General features: G+C 39.4%; 1 protein-coding gene across 2 annotated transcripts in view; it reads left to right on the plus strand.

The window, feature by feature from the left end:
* P5CS (Delta[1]-pyrroline-5-carboxylate synthase) overlaps positions 1 to 26,100 on the plus strand; it is a 143,870-nt gene that overhangs the window by 106,781 nt on the left and 10,989 nt on the right. For both annotated transcript variants that reach the window (XM_072306114.1, XM_072306117.1), the window contains exons 9-12: positions 6,136 to 6,345; positions 20,943 to 21,094; positions 22,670 to 22,807; positions 23,242 to 23,437. In XM_072306114.1, the coding sequence (XP_072162215.1) occupies positions 6,136 to 6,345; positions 20,943 to 21,094; positions 22,670 to 22,807; positions 23,242 to 23,437 (696 nt within the window). The remainder of the gene's footprint in view (positions 1 to 6,135; positions 6,346 to 20,942; positions 21,095 to 22,669; positions 22,808 to 23,241; positions 23,438 to 26,100) is intronic.

The following is a 26,100-nucleotide window of genomic DNA, read 5'->3' on the forward strand; positions in this document are numbered from 1 at the left end:
AATCTTACGTAGGTTGATGTTCGATGACTCGTGTTTCGTGATAGCGTCATTAAGTCTAAAGCCCCATTTTTAGAAGTAAGTGCGGTGTCAAACTTTAACCATCGAGTTATGAGCCTTGCTTCTCGTAGTGGTATGCTTTTAAACAATTCAGCGGTCGTTTCAAAATGTGAGTGACATTCTTTCGCTTGAGAAAATGTCCTAACTGACACTTGACACGTTTATCCAAACAAACTGAACACAAAGATTCATTGTTCCAGATCGAGGCCCAAAACTTTCGTTTAAATTTTAATGGGTAATAAATGACCCACTAAATGGCCGGCCTTTGTGCTAACCTTTCATATTCAGTAAATTGAACTCGTCCGTACGTTCATTTAACACTGTTCTTTCTAGTACTTAAAGTAGCTTTGTCCTTCCTTTGAGACGCACAGAAACACTCAGATCAGATTCTGAAACTGCATTATGTACTTGTGCATGCTGGAGGAGCGGAAACAACATTTAACGCATCCCAACCCTTCTGTCAAAAAAAAACTTTCTGCTTGCCTTTTAAAATAATGTATTTTCTCGGAAATAACAATACTGGTTTGAAGGCATCAAGTATAAAGTGTACTTAGCCATTCTCATCATGGGATAATTTCAAAATAGACGAATACTCGGTTATAAAACCCGAAAAACATGTTCCATTTCCTGCGACGTTTGAAAGTTTCTCGACGTATTTTTTTTTTTTTTTTTTTTTTTTTTTTTTTTTTTTTTTTTTTTTCCGAAGGACAACTTTACAAAAATTATATTTGGGCCCACCTTTGTCTTCATTTTATACGGGATATTGTGTAGCGTTTAGAGTTTTACACTCACAGAGTATAGGGCTGTTTCTTTAAAGAGGAAAAACTTTGAAAAAATGTTTATGTGTTTTCCTTTAAAAACTTTCTCCAGCAGCTGAAAAATTTCAACGTCACTATGAAAACAATACGTATTTTCTCATTTTCTCAATCGTTTTATCTCTCTCTTCTTCACCCTCACTTCTCTAAAATTCCTCTCCTGCAGTCCCCTTCTTTTCTCCCACTGATACCACTATACGCATTTTAAAGATTCTGACGGGCCTCAAAGCTCATGCGGAGACGAAAGTGTTTACTTTTCTGTACCGAACAGACCAGTTATAAGCCCGCTAAAGACGCACAGTGGAACGCGTCATCGGAGAAGGTCGGAAATAATTTTTTTCAGTGAAAGTAAAACTGCAAACTTTGATGTAGTTTCCCTCAACCTACAAATCTTAAGCGGTGATTGATGTTGAAATGAATTCCACGAGAAAACCAACGAAGCTCTAAAACATTTACATTTCCATTGAGAAAGAGACTATATTTCAAAATTCTCAAATCCGCAAGTAACAATGTTTAGCGATAAGTTGCCATTTGATCGAGGAATATGTCGCGATTTTGTCGACGTCAATTCATTGCAATATTATCGGATAAAAACTCTGATAAATTGCGATATTTAAACCCACCCTCGTGGGTATTACAGCAATGTTTTTAATCCGTGCAGATTTCGATGATCCTAGCAATTTTATCGCCGAAAAATATTTACAAAATTGGCAACCTAATTTTAAAAAAAATCATTTGTAAAATGCTACTTTGGTCGTATCTGACTTTCCTCAAGACTTGTCCTACTGTGTGACGGTTTTATCCGAAAGTATTGAAAAGAGCATTCGACAACCCACCTGAACGGGACAGATGCTTACTTTTATCCGGACTGCGGTGATGCTGCTATGCGCCCGAGCTTAATCTTGATCGACAGTTTCATCCTTTGTTTTCAATTTCGGGCTTTTTTCCTTTTTCCTCGTGTTTTCTCCGTTTCCCTCAATACTTCCGCACGATGGATGGTGGGAAGCTGTTTGTTTGAGACGCAACGCCCAACCAACTTCACCTTTGTCGAACAGCAAGCCGAGTCGTATACTGTCGTGCTAAGGAAGAGCCCCTTGTGAACCTTCAGACGTTGCTATATTTCCTTCAATATGAACTTAATTTACTGCGAAAATCATGAATTTTTCTTTCCAATTTTTTCAGGCAATTTCATTCGCAATTTTGTCTAAAATGTCTGAAAATTTCAAGGAAAAATACGCATAATCGTTCACAAATACACATACTTTACCCGGGGCAATTTGGCAACTCTCGAATGTTCATACGGCGTTCTTCCTTAGCACGGCAGTATACACGTCAGTAATGGCGAGGCGTCGATGACCGATTATCTGCATACCTCCCCATTTGAAGCTGTGGTGAAGAATCGATTATTAAGGTGTTCGTTGACAACCCCTTGTGTTTCGATTCTTTCCGTAGGTATAAATGACAGATCAATCGATGTATCGCAAAGGACATTACGGCACTGAACGTCACGCTTTAGTTTCATCAATTCTACCGAGTCCCAACTTATACAGGGTGATCCAAAAGTCCCTTCCACCCCCTCTAACTTTTTACCTAATTGAGGTAAAGATTTGAAACTTGGGGGATATTCCTAGGTCAAAGGGAGCTACTTTTTGGCCCCCCTGAAAATTTTAGGGGGGCCAAAAAGTAGCTCCCTTTGACCTAGGAATATCCCTCAAGTTTCAAATCTTTACCTCAATTAGGTAAAAAGTTAGAGGGGGTGGAAGGGACTTTTGGATCACCCTGTACATGACACAAGCTGACGTTTCCCTGGCGTAAGAACGTAACTAAACTTTAATGAGGCCCAATTTCCCCTCGCAAATCGCATTTTTACCAGGAGAATCTTGGGCACTTCTAATTGAACATCTCATTTATTTTTCTTCTGATCTCATATGAATATTAGAAAAATGTTGGGAAAAAAAACTGCGCATGTATATTCGTGTAAAACATTTAATTGGTTCGATCAATTTGGCAACTTTGGGAAAGGGTTATGTTCCTTTGTTTGGGAAACAACGAAGGAAGAGCTAAATAATAAAATCAGACCTTTGTCATATTCTTAGGTTAATATTTAAATAGTCACATTTTTAACACTCGCCAAATTTAGCAATTTCCCTATCAATAAGAAAGATACCAATTGAATACCTTTTTTTAAAGTTTGGCGGATCAAAATTCTATTTCCTGATTTCTTACTTTTCCTCTTCGTGTTTTATTTTTCTCGCATTCTCTCTGAAAAACGTATGTTATTGGTTTAAATTTCACATATTTACACTTGCAATACGATGTAACTTATCTTTCCTGTTACATTTAAAAAAAACGACTCAATGTACTACACCTTTCGTCTAGTCTCGTACCATTTTACCTAAGATTGCAATTTTGAACTTTAAATTTCAAACTCTAAACGAGATGTTTGATAGAGCCGGAGGTATGTCAATGTGTTCATTTTTTATCAAATTGAATCATTAATTTTTACCCATTTCACGGTGCTCGTCTCATAAGCGAAATAGCTGCAATAAGACATGATTTCAGCGGTTAAAAATAACAGATAACTTTTTTTCTCCTTTCATGAAGGTTCTCTTCTAACAACTCATTAAAATTAATGGGCTTGTTTACAAAACAAGTGGCTATGAATTAGTGACGTGAAACAAGAATGAGTAGCTGAGGAGGGCACTCATTTGTTTCCTCCACACACTGGACCGTGCTAATCTTACACCATAATTTTAGTCCCTTTCCCTATCCTTACAGACAGTTTGTTGCTCTTCTAACATAAAAACGTATCTGAATTTTCACGTGAGCTTTGATTAACATATGAATCTATGATTTCTGGGGCTCATACAGAAATCGAGATACGCCCTTACGTCGGAGGAGCAACGAATTCTTGACCGGAAGAATAATGGAAACAATTACCGCACCCTCTGTTTTACCTCCACACCGCCAATTTAAAAGATGCTCTTTCCCAATCGAGAAGGCCTGTCGTATAATACTCTAAAATCCAAGGCATATTGAAGCTGAAAAAATGACCAAGAATTTCAGAACGGAAACATGAGTCGGACAATTAGCTCAATTTTTTCGCGAAGGCATATTATTAATGTGGAGAAAAACGAATCGTCATTCTTGCGGCACTCGAAGTGGAGCCCAGCGGGCTGATTATTGAAATTGATTGACAAAGAAATAGATAAAATAGACAAACTGAAAATGAAGCAATCCTACGGATGGAAAAAGGTGGTTGCAATGGACGAAGGAGGTCAGTAATAGACCAACTAACGGCAACCCACGAAAGACCCTATCGTTAGTCCATCCTTTTCCCCCTTCGTCTTTAGCAACCATCCGTTTCAACCAATAGGATCGCTCCATACCCCCTATATTTTCTGTGTCTATCTTTTTGTGTATCAATTTCAATAATCAGCTCGCTAGTCTTACCTATTTTCCCAGACCTCAATATAGTGATAATATTGTGGTAACAGCCATTGTGGCTCCGGTAATGTCGTCATCCTAGAGAAAATATTACCTTGCGGTGAGCTCACCATCACCTTGCGGCAAAGTATCGGCCTTGCCACCCTCTCCGAGCCCTATCCGAGGCCTCGCCGGGTCAGTTCGTGGATCTTAACGACTGGGAATAATTATGCATGGCAACGTTGGAGACGAAAAGCATACCCAACACGGGGTATTTCCCGATGCTGTGTCGCCTTTTTCGCGCCCTGCGTCTGGATTTGGGTCTACAGTGTTGTCATACGGTTTTATTCCCGGTCGTCGAGTTCCATGAACTAGCTCGGTGAGGGCTCGGAGAACGCGGCAAGGCCGATACCTTGCCGCAAGGTGATGGTTAGCTCACCGCAAGGTAATATTTACACTAGGGGTACCGCCAACAGGGCTACGGTAAAATACGCCACAGATCGTAGCACCCCGTTCTAATCTTCAGCAATAATATGGGCAATGCAGCATAGATTTAAAATTGAAATGTAGAAAACTTCACTTGTGTGCCTGTAAAATTTCACAGGGTGGCCCAAAAGTTCCACACTGCAAGCACTGGGCATCACCCATGAAACTTTTGAGCGGTTTGATATAGGGCATTCAATTTATGTGAGTGCCTCTAGATCAAAGGAAACAACTTTTGGGAGCCCCTAAAGCTATATAAGGGACCACCCTGGAAAGGGCCAAGAACATTAGGGTTTACATGGGTAGCACGGGACTTTTGGATCACCCTGTGTAAGCGGACGCGTTTTACTCGTGAAGAACCACGGAGACCACATCACGGAGACCACAGACCGCAGAGTGTGTGGCGCCCCGCACCAGCTCAAATCTCAAATTTCAAGTCGCTTTTTCTCTGGTGCATAAGTGTTATATTTTATATTATGAATACCGCGTATCTACTGGTGGAGCCTTCCTTAAAACACAGCTTAAAATTGACGGCCGACTGAGCTTTTACTCGCGTAAAAAAATACCCTCTAAACTTTCGAGCAAATGGTGTCACACACCAGCAAAATTGAAAGATCGGGCAATGCACCGTGGAGCAAAGTGCCACACTACACGATGGTCTATCGCCTGGATTGCAGGCGCACGACGCGATTCGTTCGATATGATAATTTTGAAACCCGTTTACTTGGGTGAAATTGAATAAAGCTCGGTTAGGATTGAGTAGATTCATCATCACCTAATGGGTGCTGGGTAGGTCAACAGCCAAAAAAAGAGTGATTCTGTTGCTGCCTTATGCTTGTCGATGAGGAAGTACTGACTACCCAAAAGTTAAAGTTTCTACCTGCCACCAAGAATTAAATGGAGGACATCTCTTTGTCCCCGGTATTTCTCACTTGGTTTTTCTAAGAGAATGCCCATTCACTTTCTGTATCTCTTACATGCAACAAGATTTTTTTATTAAGATTCATTTAGATACACTCTATTTCCGCCGTGCTAAGGAAGAACGCCGTATGAGCCTTCAGACGTTGCCAAGTTTCCTCCGATAAAAATCGAATTTACTGGGAGAATTGCGAATATTATTTTCCAAAATTTTCAGACGATTTGTACGCAATTCAATCTCAAAAATCTGAAAATTTCAAGGAAAAATATGCATGAATGTTCACAAAAATACATATTTTATCCAGGGAAATTTGGCAACTCTCAAAGGTTCATACGGCGTTCTTCCTTAGCAAGGCAGATCTTATGTTTCACTTGTAAAATATTTTCTGATCCGAGCGTATTTTTTTATTTATTTTTTTTTTTTTTTTGTGAACAGCTCGTCACGGGAGTCGAGTGCTGCAAGCTCTGCCCGCGGAGGCCCGAGCGGAGGCTATCTACAAGTTGGCTGACCTCCTCGTCTCCAAGCAATCGGACATTCTGGACGCCAACGGTAAGGACATCAACGAGGCCAAGAAGGCCAACACATCCGGACCTCTTCTAGACCGTTTGAAACTCTCCCCGTCCAAGCTGAAGAATCTCGCTGTTGGTAAGTACACTTACTCTCTTCCAGTCGGTCTTCGCTTCAAAAGCTGCCAGGGCTACTCATCAACAGATTTTTCGCCCAAGGGACTATTCGCCCACACGTTTCCACCGAAGAATTTTGAACCCACGAATATTCACCCACGTCGACGGTGTAAGTCGGCAATCACATAACTCGGTTTGCGACGTCACAGACTTCCTGTCATACTTTATTTTTTAAAAGGAAAACTACTACACGGCACACTGAAAAAAATTCTCGGCGTTTTTACCACGGTCCGTTGGTACCTTTACCATCTCACTTTTTTTTACAAATTATTGGTACTTTTACCAAGACAGACTGGTAAGCTTACCTAAAAACCGGTATTTTACAGTTTTTTCAGGTAAGAATACCTCTTTCATTGGTAATCAATTCCCGATAACTTTGCCATTTTATCTCGGTAATTCTACCACAGTCGATAAAAAATATTGGCGTTTTTACCAAGGTCCAGGAAAATTACCGAGAAAGTTCAATAATTTTACCGAGATTTCTCGGTAAAATTACCAATTCCATAAATGGTCATTTTACCAAGAAAAAACTGGGATCAAATAGAACCCTGAATTCGTAGTAATTTTACCCTTTTCTTAGTAAATACACCGAGTTTTTTTTTTTTTTTTCAGTGCAATTTTTTAAAACTCCCATGATTTTTCTTCTCTGTGCGAAGAAAATTCTGCAAAATCTTCCAGGAATGATGTCAATTTGTTCTCCTTTAAAAAAATAACGTCGAGGCGGAGATTTTCAGACACCGCAAACGAGATATGTGATTGCGGACTTACGCCGTCGACATTCTTCTTAACGCACGTACGTGTTTCTTAACTACCAGCGTTCTCATCAAGTTGCACAAGTTAGAATTGAGCACCACTCTCACGGTCACGTCTGAACAGCTGGAAACAGGAGTCAGAAATCAAGTTCGCCTTCAACTTGAAGGATGCGATTTGAGCGGCTCAGGAGTTGATTTAGTTGTATCAAGCACTTCAGCGTGATGTCCGAAGGACGGGTGATTTTCGTTGTAATCGTCGTGTTTTTAATGACCATTGCAGCGAAACGTTTTGTGACTCCTTCACAAGAAGGCACGTACACGAACGTACTTGAGGGTCTAAATTTAGTGGGTCCACGGTTGTCCGTGAAAAGGCATGGGTGAATTATACCTTGAGTGATGAATCTGTGGGTAAGTGGTCCCGGAATCCCTCAAAGTACCCACCAAACAATTTGTCCAAAAAAATTGAAGTCACAGGCAAACTCAATTTGTACGTGGCCTTAATCAGATTTATCTCTTAAAAGTTCCTTGCGTTTTTCTACGTCGGTATCCTATGGAAATTTTAAAATTAAATACTGGTTCTTTTACTCTTTCGTTAATGAGAGAAGAAGCGTAAATGTTGAACTACTGGAATCGAGACTCTTGGCTCGGCTGTTGAATGCTCAAAGACGATCGAGCAAAGTTGAGAATATTTTGAAAGACTCGTAAAATTTTAAAGGGATTAGTTTTTATTGCTCTCTACTTCCGCCGAATCTCTTGCGTCTTTGAAAAGATTGAATTTTCACGTCGGTTAACAAAAAATAAAATCAATTTAAGAGATTGCTGTTTGGCACAAAAGAAACGTGTTTCTATCTCGTATTTGCAAAGAGCCTTTGAAAACCCTGTCTTCCATAAAAATACAATATCATCAATGATATTCAGAGGTTCTTAAATATCTTTAATGATCGTCAAGGCAGTATTGTCAGATTAAAATATATCGTATCGGGCTTCTTCATTTGGATTTTACCTGACGGAATGCGCGATTTTTACAGATAATACGAACATTCTATTTCTTTAACTAGTAACAATTTATAGTGCAACCATTGAATATCTTTGGTACCTCTGAAGATGATTGATGATATTTTAATTTTAAAAGAAAATCCATCATTCATTTGCTTGATTGGTTGTTTGATGGAACGCTCTGAAAGTTTTAGATGCCCATTATCTGAATCAGATATGCATCGCGTAAAAGCTTCCTATGCACCCAGAGGCTAAAATCATGAGTTTCTATTCACAAATTTTGATTCACAGCTGAATATTAGTGGAAACCATAACTGTGGGGCTTGGAGGACAAGGCGCACAAGTGCAGTTTTTGCTATTTCGAGAAATACGTGTTTGAAGTTCCAAAATTATGTGGAGCCTTATGGCGGATAGCAAGTTTAAACTGACTTTTTGATGCTTAAAAATCGTACTTTGGGCGCGAAATTTTCACAAAATATGCATTAAAACTAGTTTCCTGTTTAACTCAAAATCATTAATATCTCAATTTTTCCAAAAACTGCACTTGTGCGCCTTGTCCTCCAAGCCTCTCAATAGATACGTATGATTGAGGTAAAGTGTTAAGAAAGTCTGTGTAGAGTGATGTAACATAGAATATAGCGCTTTATCTACCGCAGTAGCGTCAAAATAAATAAAATCGATAAAAATGCACTAAATTCAGCGTGGCAAACTCATCAATCCACTTCAGGAGCGACAAATTCTGAGGCGGGAATGAAGAGATGGAGTCCCTGGTCCCTTGAGACATCACTCTGTCAACACGATTGGATACGAGCGTGATGGTAATGTCGGTGGGTTTATTGAAAAAACGTTCTGCCTCCTCGGAACAGCCCTGTATGTAGCTTGTTATCACGACGTGATAAATTCAATCTTGATTTTTCACCCGAAATTATATTTGGAGGGATGTCCCTTTGAGGCACCTGACAACACCAGCGACCATTCAGCCTTACGGTGTGAAACACGACGAGAAAATCCCAAATGTTAGTCCTTATGTCGTAATAATGTTGTCCTTCTTGCGATGATATTAAAGTGTAGGATATGCAAGGAGATAAAAATGCGATGGAATCAGTGCGATCGTCTAATAATTACAAAGAGAGAACTAATGGTTTCGAGAACCAACGCTACAGATACTAATAAAATCTAAACAACAGCTGTAAAAATCGCGGCACTGCAGATATTTGGAACGAACTATGACAAAATATATAAAATTACAGGGTATAAATGGGAAAATTTACTACTTCATCGCGTAAAGTAGAATAATTTGGGCCATTAGCGCTTCAAAGAAAATAGGCTCATTTAAAGATCACTACTTGCCGATAGCCACAAAAAATAATGGAAATTGGCTCGGTATATCGCTAAAACAAACAATGACAAAAATACTTCAGGGAGTGAGAGAGGATACAATAAATGGTTACATGCCTGTTGGATGGATTTATAGTGATTATAATCAACAATAGTTTCATTTATACTGTGTTAAATGAAAAATTTACCACTTGGTGGTAAAGAAATGATGATCGTGAAAATCTCTCCAGTATCGGTTTCAATATATCCATATCTAGTCCATATTGGTAGCCATCATTTCTGTGGTTCCCAGAGAACAAGCTATATTCTCCTCGAGGATACCATGAATAGACGTATTTCTGCCAAACGGAACTGTGTACATTAAGACATGAGCCCTGAGACCCTTAAGAATATGTGCATAACAGGGCTCACGCACATAGTACCGTTCGATAGAAATACGTCCAAATGGCAATAATAAGCTCGGAGATTACTTTCAGCAGTTTTGTGCCCAAGGATTTGGCGATTTGAAGACATCAATTATGAATCTCCTCCCTCCTCTACCACTGGCTACACAGCCTCTGGCACTCGGGCTTTAGGCCAATCACTTTGGCATTAAAAGAATAAGAAATGGACACAAGACTAAGGCGCTGCTGAACGAACGCACTAAAGCCCCAATCTCGATTCAGAATCCCCACGATGTTGACAGATGCTCGCATTAAAACTACAACACCATACTCTCAATTTCGAGAGATATTGCATTCTGTCTTGCGAATTTTGTAGAAGTTATCAATATTTGGACGTATTTCCGCTGAATGGAACTAAGCGCCGATTTGAGTTCCTTTTGAGCTTTTCAGAACCCCGGGTAGTGCGTTCTGTCAAACGGAACTAAGCGCCATGGAAAAGCATTCTCAGCATAGGATGGAATGAGCTCGTCGCTAAGCTCCACCCGCCAATCCAATCCGCATTTCTCATCTTCTCCCGATGCCACTTAGTTCCGTTCCAGGGCCGGATTTACTTGCTTGCCGCCCATGGGCCGCCTGTATTTTGCCGCCCCCTTCTCATTCGTTTTGAAACATCAATAAAAACCATCAAGTAAACGTGCCGGAGGGGGAGAGGCGTATAAGACGCGTTTACTCGTGTTGGTCACATTTCTTGTGAAAGTCCTGTCAACACTACTAGCAAAAGTTCACGGAACTTGGCGCGAAAGTTAAGTTCCGTAAACCTATCTCTGTATGGATAAGGCCCTCCATTTATAAGAAATCAACCTAAAAACTATGAAAGAACAAACATAAATGTGGTTTAATAATTTTAATTTCCACCGCCGCGCCACGCTGACCGCACTGTATTTGACGCAATGCGTGAAGTATTCATGCAGTCTTGTAGGCGCTATGCGTTTCACGCTGCGCGCTGCTGACCGCAGCGACCGCACTGTCTTTGGCGCAATGCGTGAAGTATTCATGCAGTCTTGTAGGCGCTAATATGTGTTACATTACTGTTACATGCCGACCGCCGCGCCGAGGCTGGGTTTCTCCTTTTCATCTCACGTTCTCGTCATCATTGCTCTCTGCGCCGCGCCGTTCCAGGCCAAAGTCCGTTTTCGGTTTCTCTCTTAGTCTTAACTCGACTAATTAAAGGTGCTGTCTATTGTATCACAGAAGGACGACAAAATTAGAGATATACTCTCAGGAAATGAGGGATTTTGTCACCTTTTCTCGTTCGTAATTTTTTTGTCTGAATCCGATTTTTCTTCACGGCTACATTTAAAAAAATTGCAAAATTTGCCGCCCCCTAAATTTGCCGCCATGGGCCGCGGCCCATGTGGCCACCCCCTTAATCCGGCCCTGTTCCGTTCAGTAGAAATACGTCAACATAGAAAGTAGAAATACGCATGCATGTCATGAACAACAATTTCCACGATGATGAAAAAAAATTTAAATCGTTTTTATCTGTGGCGACCCCCCCCCCCCCCCAAGAAGTTTCTATGATGATTAACACACTATATCCGCAAAAAGGATGATATGCTGTGCTGCCGTGCTGAGGTAAAACGCCGTATGAACATTCGAGAGTTGCCAAATTTCCTTCGATATAATGAATATTTTCGAGGAAAGTTATGAATATTCTTCCTTTACATTTTCAAAATCTTTAGGGGAAATTATGCGAACAGAAGTATCTGAAAAATTGGGAGGAACATGTTCATAAGTTTACCAGGAAATTTGCGTTTTATCAAAAGAGATTTGGCAACGCCTGAGGGTTCATAAGGCGTCTTTCCTTAGCACGGCAGTGTGGCTAATTAATTAATTAACTGTTTTTCTTCGCCTTTTCTTACATATTTAATTTCTTTGATGAATGAAAAAATGCATATCACGTCAAAATCATCGGCGGCGTTTGCGACGGACAGTCATTTCTACACTGTGTAAGGGCGTATCCCGATTTCTGCGTGGGCCCCATAAAGCATTGATTTATGTGTAAAATAAGGCTCACGTGGATATTGAGCTATGCCCTTACGTCGGAGGAACGACGAGTCAAAGTAAAATAATGTAAAACGGAAGTGAGAACATTTCAGAACCTTCCTCGTAATTAAAGGCGAATGTACACAGTCTCAAATATCGTTTAAAACCGGATTTAAGATGTTATCGTTCTCTGTCTCAAATTTTCGGTTCGATTCATGAATCGTTAGCGAATGCCGTCGATCGATAAAAAGCATTGTTAATATAAAGTTTTATCGATCAGCATAATTCGATAACGATTTAACAATCGACCCACTGCGGTCCGATTATTGAAATTGATAGACAAAGCTGTAGACAAAGAAGACATAGGGAGTAGGGAGCGATCCTATTGGTTGAAATGGGTGGTTCCTCTAAACTTAAGGGGGCACTGATGGACTGGCTATAGGGTTTCTCGTGGGTTGCCGTTAGTCAGTTGCAACCGCTCACTTCCACCAATAGGATCGCTATATTTTCAGCGTGTCACCTATCTCTACAGCTTTGTCTACTAATTTCAATAATCGGCCCGCTAGTGAGAATGAGAAAAAATTTCGGACGATGTGGTTCATCCCTGTTGGGACGCGTGTCATATTCGTCACTTGCCAGCAGGGACGTCTGTTACGTATAACATCCCGCGACCGCAAGGGCTTTGGTAAGCCCCCCCCCCCCCCCCCCCAGCTCCCAGGATAATGTTGTGGTCTTACGAGATTTTCTCTACCGCTCTCGATCCCGAGCTTTGTTGCTTGTGAGGGCGGAGTATACTGCCGTCCTAAGGAAGAACGCCGTATGAACCTTCAGGCGTTGTCATATTTCCTTCAATGTACAGCGAATTTATCGGGAAAATTGTGAATATTTTTCTTCAGAATTTTCACACAATTTTGTTTGCGATTTGAACTGGGATATCTGAAAATTTAAAAGAAAAATATGCATGACTTTCCTCAAAAATACATGTTTTATCACGGAAATTTGGCAACTATCGAATGTTCATACGGCGTTTTCCCATAGCACGACAGTATGAGACATGTCAACAGAATTGATCCACCGAGGATTTTTCAAAATACTCTCGTTGTTACGGGTTATTCTCAGTGGTGACGCGTGAATGATCGATTATCGATATCTGCGGTAAAGAATCGACTATTAAGGTGTCCGTTACGAAGACCCTGTTTATCGAGCATTTCCCATAGGTTTAAAATAATGGTAGATCAATCAATATATCGCAAAGCACGCCGCGTCACTGGGTATCCTGTCATGAAAATTGTAGATACCTCTTAACTTCATCGTTACCATCGACACTCTGCAGACTGAAATTTTACGCTGAACTGAGGGGAGAAATCTTAAATTTGCCGCCGATAAATATTTTTTCAGGAATGAAGAATGTTGTTAGGCATGTGCCCAACCGCGGACCGATTATTGAAACCGATAGATAAAGCGATAGACAAAGACGACAAAAGGGATTTGGAGGGATCCTATTGGTGGAAACGGGTTGTTGCAATGGACAAAGGAGGTAGGTAATCGACTAAGTAACGGCAACCCACGAGAAACCCGACAGTTAGTCTATCATTTTCCCCCTTAGTCGATGAGAACCACCCATTTCAACCAATAGAATTGCTTTATACCCCCTATGTCATCTTTGTCTATCGCTTTGTCTATCAGTTTCAATAATCGCCCCGCTGGCCTGAAACGCCCTGTCCTGGCCGTGTTTATTGTGTAAGGAGTTTTGCCCTCTAAAACCCAATTTTTCAGTGCGTATTTTTCCTAAATTTCAAAAATAAGTCTCTTTTGCCATAGACCTTCAAGGATTACACCTTTTGCTATAAAACCCTCTCCTCACGTTTTTGCTCTCCGTGCGCGTTTTTACGAATGGTCGATCGATCGAAAAGCGCACGAAGTTTAAACACGTTGTGGGGGAGGGGAGGTTCAGGACTCTGAGTTTTAATACAAGTTCTCAGCGCTGTAACTGTTAAAAATTACTCCCGTTTCACAGTTTTAGCCCCAGGGTGACATGAGACGTAAGGAAGAGATGAAAGATTGGAAATTTCAGTGAAATATTTCATGAAATTTCAGGGGGCTGTGAAATATTTCATATTTTTCAGGGGCTAGAGTGTGCAACCTGCACTCAAACATACGCAAAAATAGAAGAAAGTCTCAATTTTTACATTTTGCGAAACATGAAAAGGAATCTGAATTTTTAAATATTTTCCATATATTTCTAAAATTTCATGAAATATTTCACGTGAAATTTCAAGATTTTATTTTTCATGAAATTTTGCCACCCTGTTTAGCCCTATTCCTAGTAATCTTTCAGGATGTTCATTTCGTACACACAGTTTAAAAATCGGTAATCTCAAACACGTGCGAACGAATATGGATTACTCTGAGGACCAGGTTTCGCGATTTTTATTATTTGCCGTGCGGATGAATATTTTCCACCCCTTACGTATAACGTAGAGTAAATATCTGAAATGGAGCCGATCCCTGAGATATTTCAGGAGTTCTTTCGCGTTTATGAAATTAAAACTTGAAGTTATTGAACATCAGCCGTCGAGTGTGCAAGGTAGTGAAATAACGAGCGGCTTTGACAGATTGATCGTTCCGAACCTGTTCGCGTTTGTAAAACCTCGAAGGGCATGTAAATGTTCGTAGCCAATATTTTCCAGATGTGACAACGTTTTGTGCAAACTTCGTCAAGGTATCCAAGCGGTTGCAGCATGACACGCCGTCACAGGCACGTTCTTTGAAAGAAACGTTGACAATGGAATTAGGCTGCGCGGCAAATAAGTTGGTGCACGAGCGAGGGCTAAATAAAAGCGTGAATTCTCGGGCCATAGTTGCGTTAACTATTGTGGCCTACGAGGTTGGATATCGTTGCCTTCGTCCATAGGGGGATCCAAGGGGGACAGAGGGCGTACGCCCCCCTCCCCCCCGTTCGTTGGGAGAATGGAGAAAGAACGAAGTTATACAGAGGAAAGATTCTAAAAATTCTAAAAATTTCTCACACCCAAAAAAGTAGGATATTCAAAAAAGGAAAGAGGGAAGTACATAAAAAATCTAACATCGGACAAAGATAGCTTCAAGTAAAAAGAGAGGCGAAATTATGCGAACGGGTAGCCATATTTAATGTTCACAACAGTATTACACGGTCTCCAAAAATATACTTATAATGTTTGTCACATATCAAAATTAATGAAACTCGTAAACCATGTATCAAATCAGGCATTTTATAAAATGCCTCGGCAGGTAGAATCATTTAGCCGAAACTCCCGAATGCCATTTACCTCGGTATTTCACAAAATGACTAGGCCAATTTTTAAATTCGAGGATTTAAATGAGGTTTTCACAATTTGCCTGGGCATTTCACAAAATGCCTGATTTTGCCAGTTGCCTGCGAGGTGTGCATTTTTTATTTAATGCTCCCTCCAGCTTAATGTTTCGCATTTTCTTTTGAATAATGAAACATTCTAGCCGGCGGATTGGAATTTTCAATGTTGGTTTCACCCAGGAACTAAATCCTTAGAACAAACTCAGCTCGTCGTCCATATACTAGGAATGTCCCACTCATACAGAAATCCGGTGAAAGGTTTCTTGGAGATAACAAGTTGAGCACTAGAGAGAGAACATGTAAATGTATCAAGAGACGGGACACAACGGCGGCGAGGTAAAAGCGGGACCATGCATTGCATATCAGCAAGTCATGTACTGGTGTAAGTGCACTCTGTTCGATCGACTTCATGGAATGTGAGGTCATGGCTTCGATTCCTTTAGGTGCAGTCGTCTGCAATTTCCTTTGGCCTAGACTAAGTAAAACAAATAAATACTGATGCCAAACCTGGCTTGAATATGAGATTTAAGATGGCCTGATGACTAGTTTTTCTTAAAGGTCAAAAATTCCTTTTGCACTCAATGATGAGCTGTGTTCTTTACCTTGCAAGCTCATTCTTGAAATATTTCCGTCAAAAGAGAGATAAAAAATCGTAACAGATCACTTGAATTCGATTGGTTCAATTTTTGTTGTTGTTTTCTTACTCTAGTTTTAGACTAGTTATTGAGTAAGCTTGGGGCACTGAAATTCTACGCTGAATCGATATTTTATAAATCCAAAAATCACGTTTGAAGCCATAGACCGACCAATGAATTGATTTCTGTTATTATTTGAGAACCGTCTCTCATCAATATTGTGAAATATATGGAATTAGGACTGCATTTGCTTCCAGGACTTTATTTCCACCTATCTTTCGTCCATTAAATAAATGTCCACCGCTATTTATGTCCACTAAACGTTAAGTCTAGCCTTTATTAAGTCCACATGATTTAATATCCAACCATGAATATGTCCAAAATTGTCTAAATTGTAAACATGTTATGTCCACATTTTTTCTTTCTCATTTAAATGACAGGAACCACCTCAAAAATAAATGCATACTACTACTACCTTCATTCTTAAAAACATTTCATTCGTGAATCAAGTCATGAAAGAGACCAGACTCTAAGAGCAGATAAAAACATACGATCATGTGTACACTGTACGGATGTGATAAGATGAAAACCAAAGCGGGAGCCTAGGAAACGCTCCAATGTCAAATTAAACATTCTTCAGTAACAGATGCAGTCAAAATTGAAAGTCCTCTTTCACTAGTTATTTCGTGCGCCTTCAATCTTGCAGGATACTGTGCAACGCCCCTGACGCGAAATACTTGCTTAAAGCGGCGCGGTGCGGCAGGCAACCAGCGTGACACGCGCATAGGCGCCTACAAACCTAACGGGATACTTCACGCGTTGCGCAATGTGTGAAGTATTCAGTTAGGTTTGTAGGCGCCTGTGCGCGTTCTGCGCTGCTAACACGCCGCTCCGCTCTGTGTTAGGCTCTAATATTTTAACTCGCGGAGTCAGCGTTTTTCAACTCATGACTTTGAAATGTTTGCACTCTCTGCATTGATTATTCCCTTTTAAACTGATGAAAAAGAAATATGTACTACTGAAAAATATAATGTGTTTTTTGTAAATATAATAGTGGTTCCGTGTCAAATTTAATGATTTCCAAAGCATTCAAATTTATTATTTTATGTTTTGAGCTTTTACTGTGCTGCCGCGTGGTGTAAGCGCAACCGAACGCTCAAAATTGGACATATTTGACTCAAGGTGGTCGATGTACAAAAAAGTTAAGAACAAAAAATTGCGTGTTTCTTAGTTTTTTTCCTCTTTTATTAATTTTTGTATAGTTTCTTTCATCACAACTACGGTTCATTGAGATTCATATAGATGCCATTGCTTGGAAAAGGTTTTACAAATATTTACCACGTTTTAAAAATGTAAATGTTTTAAAAATGAAGTGATCAATTTCATTAAAAAAAAAAGAATGTACATTCAAAGCGGAAATTTCATGGATAGAAATGAAACCAAGTATTTACCAAAGACGATTTGAAAAGATGAATCAAAAGAAAAATTAACATTTCATTTAAAATATGAGTTACGATAACAACATCTCATTCTCTCTTAATTTTCTCATTTCGATATCGTCAATATAATTTTACACATGGACTAAAGTATGACGCTTAAATTCGATTTTAGTGGACTTTACATTAGCGGACTTAACTTAGTGGACGTTTAAGTAATGGACTTAACAATAGTGTGGGCTTCAGAACTGTGGACGTAAAAATTGTGGACGGAAAGTCTGTGGACGTAAAAAAAGTGGACATAATGTCCGTGTACCTTGCATTTCGCAAATGGCAGTCCTCGTTAACACAGGAGATCCTCAGTGATTCTAAATTAAGATATTTTATTTCATTTAAAGAACAGCGCATGTATCATTAGTTTTCCAAAGCCAGCGGGTGATTTTATCATAGATATTACTATTACTTCCCTACGTAGCAAAATACAGTCCAAATGCAAACACTTGGATGCAACTATTCGTACTCAATGGATGCCCGTATTGCATATTCAAAAAATTGAAGGCGCGCCTTCTTTTTAGCAATTAAAGTAAATGGACAGCTTTTATTTCACATTTTAAATTTGGCAACGCGTGAATAAATTGTCCATATTGGTCCCTCGTTATTGGCAGTGCAAAAGACATCCATGTAAAATGCCCTCGGAGTCTTCCGTCGATGTTGCACCGGTCGCCGCTTTCTCAAAGGCCTCTCACATGAATAATACATAAACAATTTTTCTCAACTCCCTGTACCAAATTGATACTAACGACAACCGAAGCTTGTGCGCAATGAACGAAGGGTCCAAAATCCTGTCCACCCAGGCATCTGTTGCCATGTCTATACAGATCGCATGTAGCAAAGGAAAACCCGCGCAGATATAATGTTTTCACAATCGTGCGGAATCTCCTTTTTTTTCAAAATTACTAAATATATGTACACGAATATAAAAATGTTAACGATCGTTTCCATTTAAAACTGATTTTTTTTTTTGCCTCGCCCAGACGAGTGTAAACTGACACTTATAAGGTAAAATTGTGTTACAAAAATTTGATATTTCAAAGAGCGAATTGCCATAGTAGTCGAGAGTAGCTCTCGGAGTAATCCTACTTTGACGTATACTACGAGGAGAAAAAAAAAACAATAAAAAAAAAAAAAACGAACGAACGAACTGTATGTAAGAAGGTGATAAAATATTGCTGAGTCCACTTTATTTTTCGGGGAAAACAAGATCCAAAAGTTCAAAAATTTCAATCAGTGTTCGACTCTAATTGAAATTTTTGAACTTTTGGACCATGTTTTTTCCCCGCAAAATAGTGCTGGGTCCACACTGTTTTACAACTTTGTTTGACTTAATATATACATACATATGAGTCGCTTTCATAGCGCTCTTTGGCGCTTTACGACGCCTAATCGCCACAAAGCTCGGTCTTCCCACAGGTCAAAACTGACTTGTTTAACTTAATATCAGTGTCCTATTTTTGATCAAACTTGAACCGGAAAAATGAGGTATTCCTGACTATTCCGAATCGTGTAATTTCATGCGGATGTATAGATGCTCTGGCAGCTAAAGTTATGCCGGAAACAGTTGTGGGAAAATTCGCAAACTTCGAACCTATTATTCAAAATGGCGGCACCGACGCTATCGCTCAGATGCAGGCGAAGTGCGTGGTATGAAATGTAGAACCCGTGGCGCCGCCTCAATTTACGGGAACTCATGACTATTCGGTGCTCGGCTTAGACCGGGCTGAAAAGGCGCGCCTTTGAGCGGTATCCAATTGAATACGGTTTTAAACCTCAGATATAGCGAGCATTTACCGCATACATATTTTATTTTTTTTTCTTTCCGCTGTGCTTATCCATCGTGCTATGAAGGACAGAAATGAGGTGTGAAATTGGGATTCCGTATACCGCGGCAGTTGATTGCACGTCCATGGAATTTTCACGAAACTCATACAAACGGGTGCTTCTTGGAGAAAATTTTAAGGAGAAACTAGAGGCTGCATTTTAAGACTTCTCTATTTTGTATGGAAGAAAATATAAGCTTTTAAAGTTTCCTCATCTTGTTCGAAGTTTGACCTCTCCCACCTGACCCGCTTAACTCGTCGCGTCGCTCATCTGACTTAAATGCTTATCTCAATTTCCACGTGGACCCTTTTCTCCGTAAAACAATATACTTTCCAAGGCTCATGAGGAAATAGAGGTACGCTCTTACGTCATGAAGGTGACGTGCTATGCTCATATTAATGAAATTCGATGAAAAGCAACCGTGATTTCAAAAATACCCAAAGCTTACCGGCTCCTTCAGATGTAGTGCACTGGAAAAAAATCACATTGGATCTCAAGTTCAGACTCTTAAAAACATCGACAAGTAAAAGTACTCTAGGTTCAATCAGAATCCAGCTTAAATCAAGAGCCAAGCTTCTTAATTTAAACGGATTTCGTTTTGATTCAAGCAAAAATCCGATTGAATCAAGAGTATTTTTTCTTGTCAATGTTTTCAAGAGTCTGGACTCAAGATCCAATGTGTTTTTTTTTCCAGTGGGGCCAAAGTCTTTCGGAAGTTATTTCATGGTTTCTGCCAAAGGTTCCGGGTATGACGTCAGAAATGGACGTCAAGTCGGGCAAAATGCGGAGTTACGACGGAGAAAACATGCACTGAGCTAAGCACCACCCGCCTATTCAGCGTTATAATGAGATATGGCCTGTAATCTTTGGGGCTTTCTTAGGAACGATCTATTTGAATGGGAGCTGTGGTTGGTCTTAGTTCCCATCCTCGTGCTCAAGCAAAAATAGGGTAATCAGAGTGAATGACAAGATTTAGTTCTCCTGAGATCTAGGGAATTAATATTGAATATGCATGCACGGAGCATTAAGCTTATTGGAGCTCATCATGGAACATATAAGTATGACGGAATTTGAATAGAGCCGAATGAAACTTTCAAAGACGCTCAATTTGTTTCTATGCTGCTTTTGTTCGGAGTTAAAGCTTTTACTACCCGTATAATTAGAGGACTACACTTGACGGCGACTTTTCAATATGCACATATACCGTATAGTGCCTAATGTAATTTTAAAAAAAAATCCTGTCTCCGATTTTGGTTCTCAGTAGATATTCTTAGAGATTGATGACAAGAATAGAGTTGAGAAATATTTCGGGTCAATGCCTAAATTTTCATTAGTAAAAATTCGTCATCCCCCTCCGCTCTTTTTTTAGATAAAAATCGTGATTATTTGCAGTTTCACTTCTGGATAGTTTTAACATACTTTGTGTGTTCGGAATATTGGCTCTCAAGAGAATTTAAAAGACACAATACCAAATTGGAGTCTGTGCAAAATTTGGGCAGGATTGGATTATTTTTAGGGGGTGAGCACTTCCTTACACGGAAAGAAACGACCGTCGAATCATGCTTTTTCGCTCGAAACGGACTTATATCCTTGAGAAAACAAAAAATATTGAAAACATATTTTTTTTTAAAGCGGCGTTCCGTCATCCTCCTGCAAAGTTTCATGATACAAAATAAAAATCCCTGCAACGAATCGATTCGGTGGCCTTATGATAACGGACGGGTGGATGTTTCTTGATTTCAGGTCTGAAGCAGATTGCTGAGTCTAGTCATAAGAACGTGGGTCGCGTTATTAGGAAAACAAAGTTGGCTGAAGGTCTCGAACTCACCCAGATCACCGTCCCGATTGGAGTACTCCTCGTCATCTTCGAATCCAGACCTGACTGCCTACCTCAGGTAACGACACTGAATAACCGACGGCATCATATTATTCACGGACATCCTTTCCTGCAGCTGAACGATTTTCCAAATTACGGTGAATCGATGGACCCAATATTTTGTGTCATAACGACATACGATATACCATATCAATGCGTTATCGAAAAAAAATTTTCCTCGTGTATCTTCTATATGAATAAAACTGTAAGGGTCGAAACATTGTGATCCTTAATTCTGAGGAACCGCTGGACAGATTTCCTCGATTTTTGTTGCAAACGAAAGCTGTTAATGTCCAGATGATACAAAAAATCCGAGACTTTCAGTATCCGCCCTTGAAAATTTTCCTGAAGCTTTTTAAACTTTTATGCCCTAATCTTTTCCATGAGAGTGACCTCTGTGTGTATAAGCCACTCTATGCGAGCTCCTCGCTGATTGGTTTATCTCTCCTCTCCTCTCTGGGAAGGGCTCAAGCACTGAATAGAACGTCGTCGGTATACGTCGATGAATTGCTGCGGCAACATGGAATGTTCACAAATCCCGTTCCCCGTGGGGATTCGTCATCCCTCGATCCCTCCTACGCCCTCATCTTGTAGTTTCAACTGAGATGTCGCCAAAAATGCTTGATTTATGGAGACTCCGGAGGTAAATTATTGATTACCCACGAGGGGTTGAGAAATTTAAGGAATTTTTGATGGCGAAACGCGTCCGGAAAATATTTATATTTATGCACTCCCAAGTTATTTCATCCTCTTTAATTTTGGATTCACTGTAAATTGTTTTTCTCCGAAATTGACAGAGCAGCATAACTCGATGTCACGTCGGTTTTACCCCGGTTTGTGATAAATTGCGCTCCGTTTTTGACCCAGTTGCAGTCCCTCACGCGGCCCCTCCAAATCGTGTATAAATTGTGTACTTGTTCATACGAAACAAGAAAACTTAGGTTCTTGAAGAATATGGAGCTGTTTATAGGAAATGAGGTTTGCTTACAAGTACAAAACGAGAATCGCTTTTGAAACAGACTGTTCAAACAAGTGTTTTTAATGTTCCATCAATTATTACAATCATCATTTATACAATTCAATGTTACAATCATCAATATCAATTATACAATGATTTTGTTACTGATGCAATAGCACAAATAAATGTTTGTTAATGCAGTTTCGCCGACGATATTCGTTTTAATACCGCCTTGCTAACGAAAAACGCCGTATCAACTTCAGACGTTGCCAAATTTCCTTTCATAAAGCGCGAATTTCCTGGGAAATTTAATAATATTCTCCTCCCAATTTGTCAGATAAATTAGTTCACAATTTCACCTAAAATTCCTGAAAATTTCAAGGAAAACTATTCATAACTTCCTTAAAAAATGAGCATTTTATCGAAGAAAATTTGGCAGCTCCCGAATGTTCATACGGCGTTCTTCCTTAGCACGGCAGAATAGTGATGATAGCTTGTTCAACGGTGACATTATTGGGACTGTTTTAAGGCGAAAGCCGAAAGCAACTAGATGCAAAAAAATGGATTATAATTTAAGATTTGTGAAATATTTTTATATCAAGTTCCGTTGCACAATTTTCATTTGTTTTTCGACAGGTTGCGGCTCTGGCTTTAAGTTCTGCAAACGGTCTGTTGCTGAAAGGTGGAAAAGAGGCAGCTCACAGTAACAGAGCTTTAATGGATGTCGTTAAGGAAGCCATCTGCTCCGTAGGGGCTGACAATGCTATTTCTTTGGTAAGTTCCAAAATGGATTTAATAAATTGCATCGCAAAATTTCAAAAACTGATAAATCACTAAAAAAGGTTCAACATGGAAATTGAATCATGAAAGATGTCTTAGAATGGGAGAAAAAATAAGACAAATTCCACATCAACGAGCAGTATCTATACACTGCAACCCTTATAAATATACTTTAAATGGGATACTTATTCAAACTTTAATAAAATTAAGCCTGGATCTTGAAATTTTGACAGCGTCCTTACGTTGACTGGTGATTTCACAGTCCTTAGAGAAAAGCGCAAACTCCGGCTTTTTCTCAATAAAATGTTTGGATTAAAGTAGACTTATTACATACAAAATAGAAAATTCGTTTAAATTTCAAGTTTCACTTATTGATTATTCACCCTTACGAGACAGATACTCAATTTATCTTTATCTTTCTCCTCAAGATCTCAACAAGGGAAGAAATTGCCGACTTATTATCGATGGAGAAACACATTGACCTCATCATTCCTAGAGGATCCAGTGAGCTAGTGCGCAGCATTCAAGAAAAGAGTCAACATATCCCAGTCTTAGGCCACGCCGAGGGTATCTGCCATGTCTACGTCGATAACGAAGCTGATTTCGCAAAAGCCATTAAAATAGGTGAGCTGTAATTCTTCTAATTCATAGGTTTCACTATTCCCTCCCTCTGAATTTTAATATCATACCCTTTTTAGTAAAATCGAGTTTCTCAACCTCCCAATATGCTCGAAAGGGATTCTCTCCTCTCGGTACTCGAAAACATTTGATGTGAATGAATTACGCCCAACTCAAGATAAAAACTTTCAATAATTGCGAATTAAATTAAAAGCGACTCACTGCACCTAGTTTTATTAAGATATCCAAAATGAGAAAAAAATGTTTTTACGACTGGTTCGCTGTAAGCTATTCCAACGTGAAAAGAAAAAAAAAGAAAGCAGAAGCTCCTTCAAAGAAGAGCGCCGTATGAACATTCGAGAGATGCCAAATTTCCTTCAATAAAACGTGTAATTCTGAAGAAAATTATGCATAATTTTCCTTGAAATTTTCAGGAACTCGAGGTGAAATTGCAAACGACATTATCTCAGAAATTCGAAGAAAAATATTCATCAGTTTACCAGGAAATTCGTGTCTTATCAATCGAAATTTGGCAACGCCTGAAGGTTCATACGGCGTTTTTCTTTAACGCTTCAGCATTAATATGGCAGCGTAGGAACAATCTCAAAGTTAAATAACGAGTGTAAGATGACTATTTCATTCTGGTTTGACATATCGGAAAATGCAATGAGAAGGATATTTTGCAGAAGAGAAAAAGTCTACCATCTGCAACTTTCGGGGACGGTTTAGGAGCTGAACTTATTGACAAAGGACATTGAAAACTGTCGTCAATTACGGTACCTCGAGCAGCCTCAAATCAATCTCAAACTTTTTCCATTATAAATTGCGCGGCTACGAAAGAGCGGCTCTCAGCATATTAATGAGCGAGCATTAGCGCGCCGTGTTAGCAAAGAAAATAATTGAGCCGAGCCACGGGAGAACGCCGTGTGAGCCTTGCCGCGTTGCCAAATTTTCTTTTATAAATCTCGAATTTATGGGAAAATTATAAGTATTTTCCTCCCGATTTTCCAGGGAATTTTGTTCAGTATTTGATCTAAAGTGTCTGAAAGTTTCAAGGCAAAATATTCACAACTTTTTTCAGGAATAAATATTTTTCGTGAGGAAATTTGGCAACATTCGAATGCTCATACGGTGTTTTTCCTTAGGACGGCAGAATTGAGCCGAGCCTTTTCGTAACTGCAACTTTTGGAGCGCTGCAGTCTACAGAAACAGCGCTGTCAAGTTTATCAACGGAATGACACTTTTTTCCACGAAATGGAAAACCTTGTGGTCCAGTATAGCTCAATAGTATCATATTTATAAATTTATTTCTTCCTGTCCCTCTCATAATTGGATCGCATTTTGCAAAAAGGAGCCAGCGCGATTACAGTGTTTTCAAAATCGTGCAACTTCTTCTTTTCTTTTAAAAATACTCAATACATATACAGTATTAAAATTTACACAAGTATTTCCCTTTACAATCATCAATTTTTTGGTGGGAAGCAAAGACTATTTACTATTCTAGGAGATTTTTTAGATAACTATGAAGAAGCATCAATTTTACAACACTGTACTCGCGCTGGTTCCTTTTTGCTAAATGCGATCCAATTATTGTATAGATAATACCATGGAACCCTTTTCCCATTAAACTGATCAGATAAGAAAATTAGACAAGAAAACGAAAACTAAAAATATGACCCGAATATTGAAGAGGGTAGAATAGGGCTGAAATTACACTATTCTGCGGGGAATAAAGGACACAATCAAAATTAGAGTCACAGTGAACTTTATGGAACCCAATGGGAACGTCGCATGAGAGGATCGCGGCAGGGCGTTAACGAAGAGATGTTGCGTTGTCAGATGCCAGATAATCTCTTCGGAAGATTGACACATGTTGCGTTTGGGTGTCGCAGAGCGCCAGAGTGCATTGTAGGGGCGATATTTATGCATGCACAATGAACTCTAATGTGTTTTATTGAAAAACTAATTGTTTAGCTCAGACAGATACATTGGGATCCTGAAATTGGGGTCACATCGAGAGATCTGTAATGGTTTGGATCTTTTTTACTTCATCAGTAGTTCACACTCAGTGAGCCCAGCTCACTGTTCCAATAATCCTAAGTGGCATTGAAATGCCGCCATGGGTTCTAATATCATTCTTTTCTTTCCGTCTATTCTTGTTTTCTCCGCAGAAAAACCAAGTAATTTTCTCAAATCCTCTTAGGAAGGAGAATTGGTTGTTTTATAATTGAAATACATATCGACGGTGTAAGTCGGCAATCACATAACTCGGTTTGCAACGTCGCAGAGTTCCTGCCATACTTTATTTTTTAAACGAAAAACTATTCTCAACGGCAATTCTTTAAAACTGCCGTCATTTTTCTTCTCTGTGCGAAGAAATTTCTGCATAAACTCCAAGGAATGATGTCAATTTGTTCTCCTTAAAAAAAAAAAACAAAGAGACGGAGATTTTCAGACACCGCAAACGAGTTATGTGATTGCCGACTTACACCGTCAATATATGAGCTCAGAGGTCAGGTTTATTTAACATTGCTTTACAGTAACACAAAAATGATCAAGTTTATAATATACGATTGCAGGTAATTTTATGATTTCTTCGCGAGGTTTTGACTTTCAGAGTGAAAATTATTAATTCTCAATTTATGGCACTGATATTTGGGACCTCACTA

This window comes from Bemisia tabaci, chromosome 1 (genome assembly GCF_918797505.1).
Source record: "Bemisia tabaci chromosome 1, PGI_BMITA_v3".
Classification (NCBI taxonomy): domain Eukaryota; kingdom Metazoa; phylum Arthropoda; class Insecta; order Hemiptera; family Aleyrodidae; genus Bemisia; species Bemisia tabaci.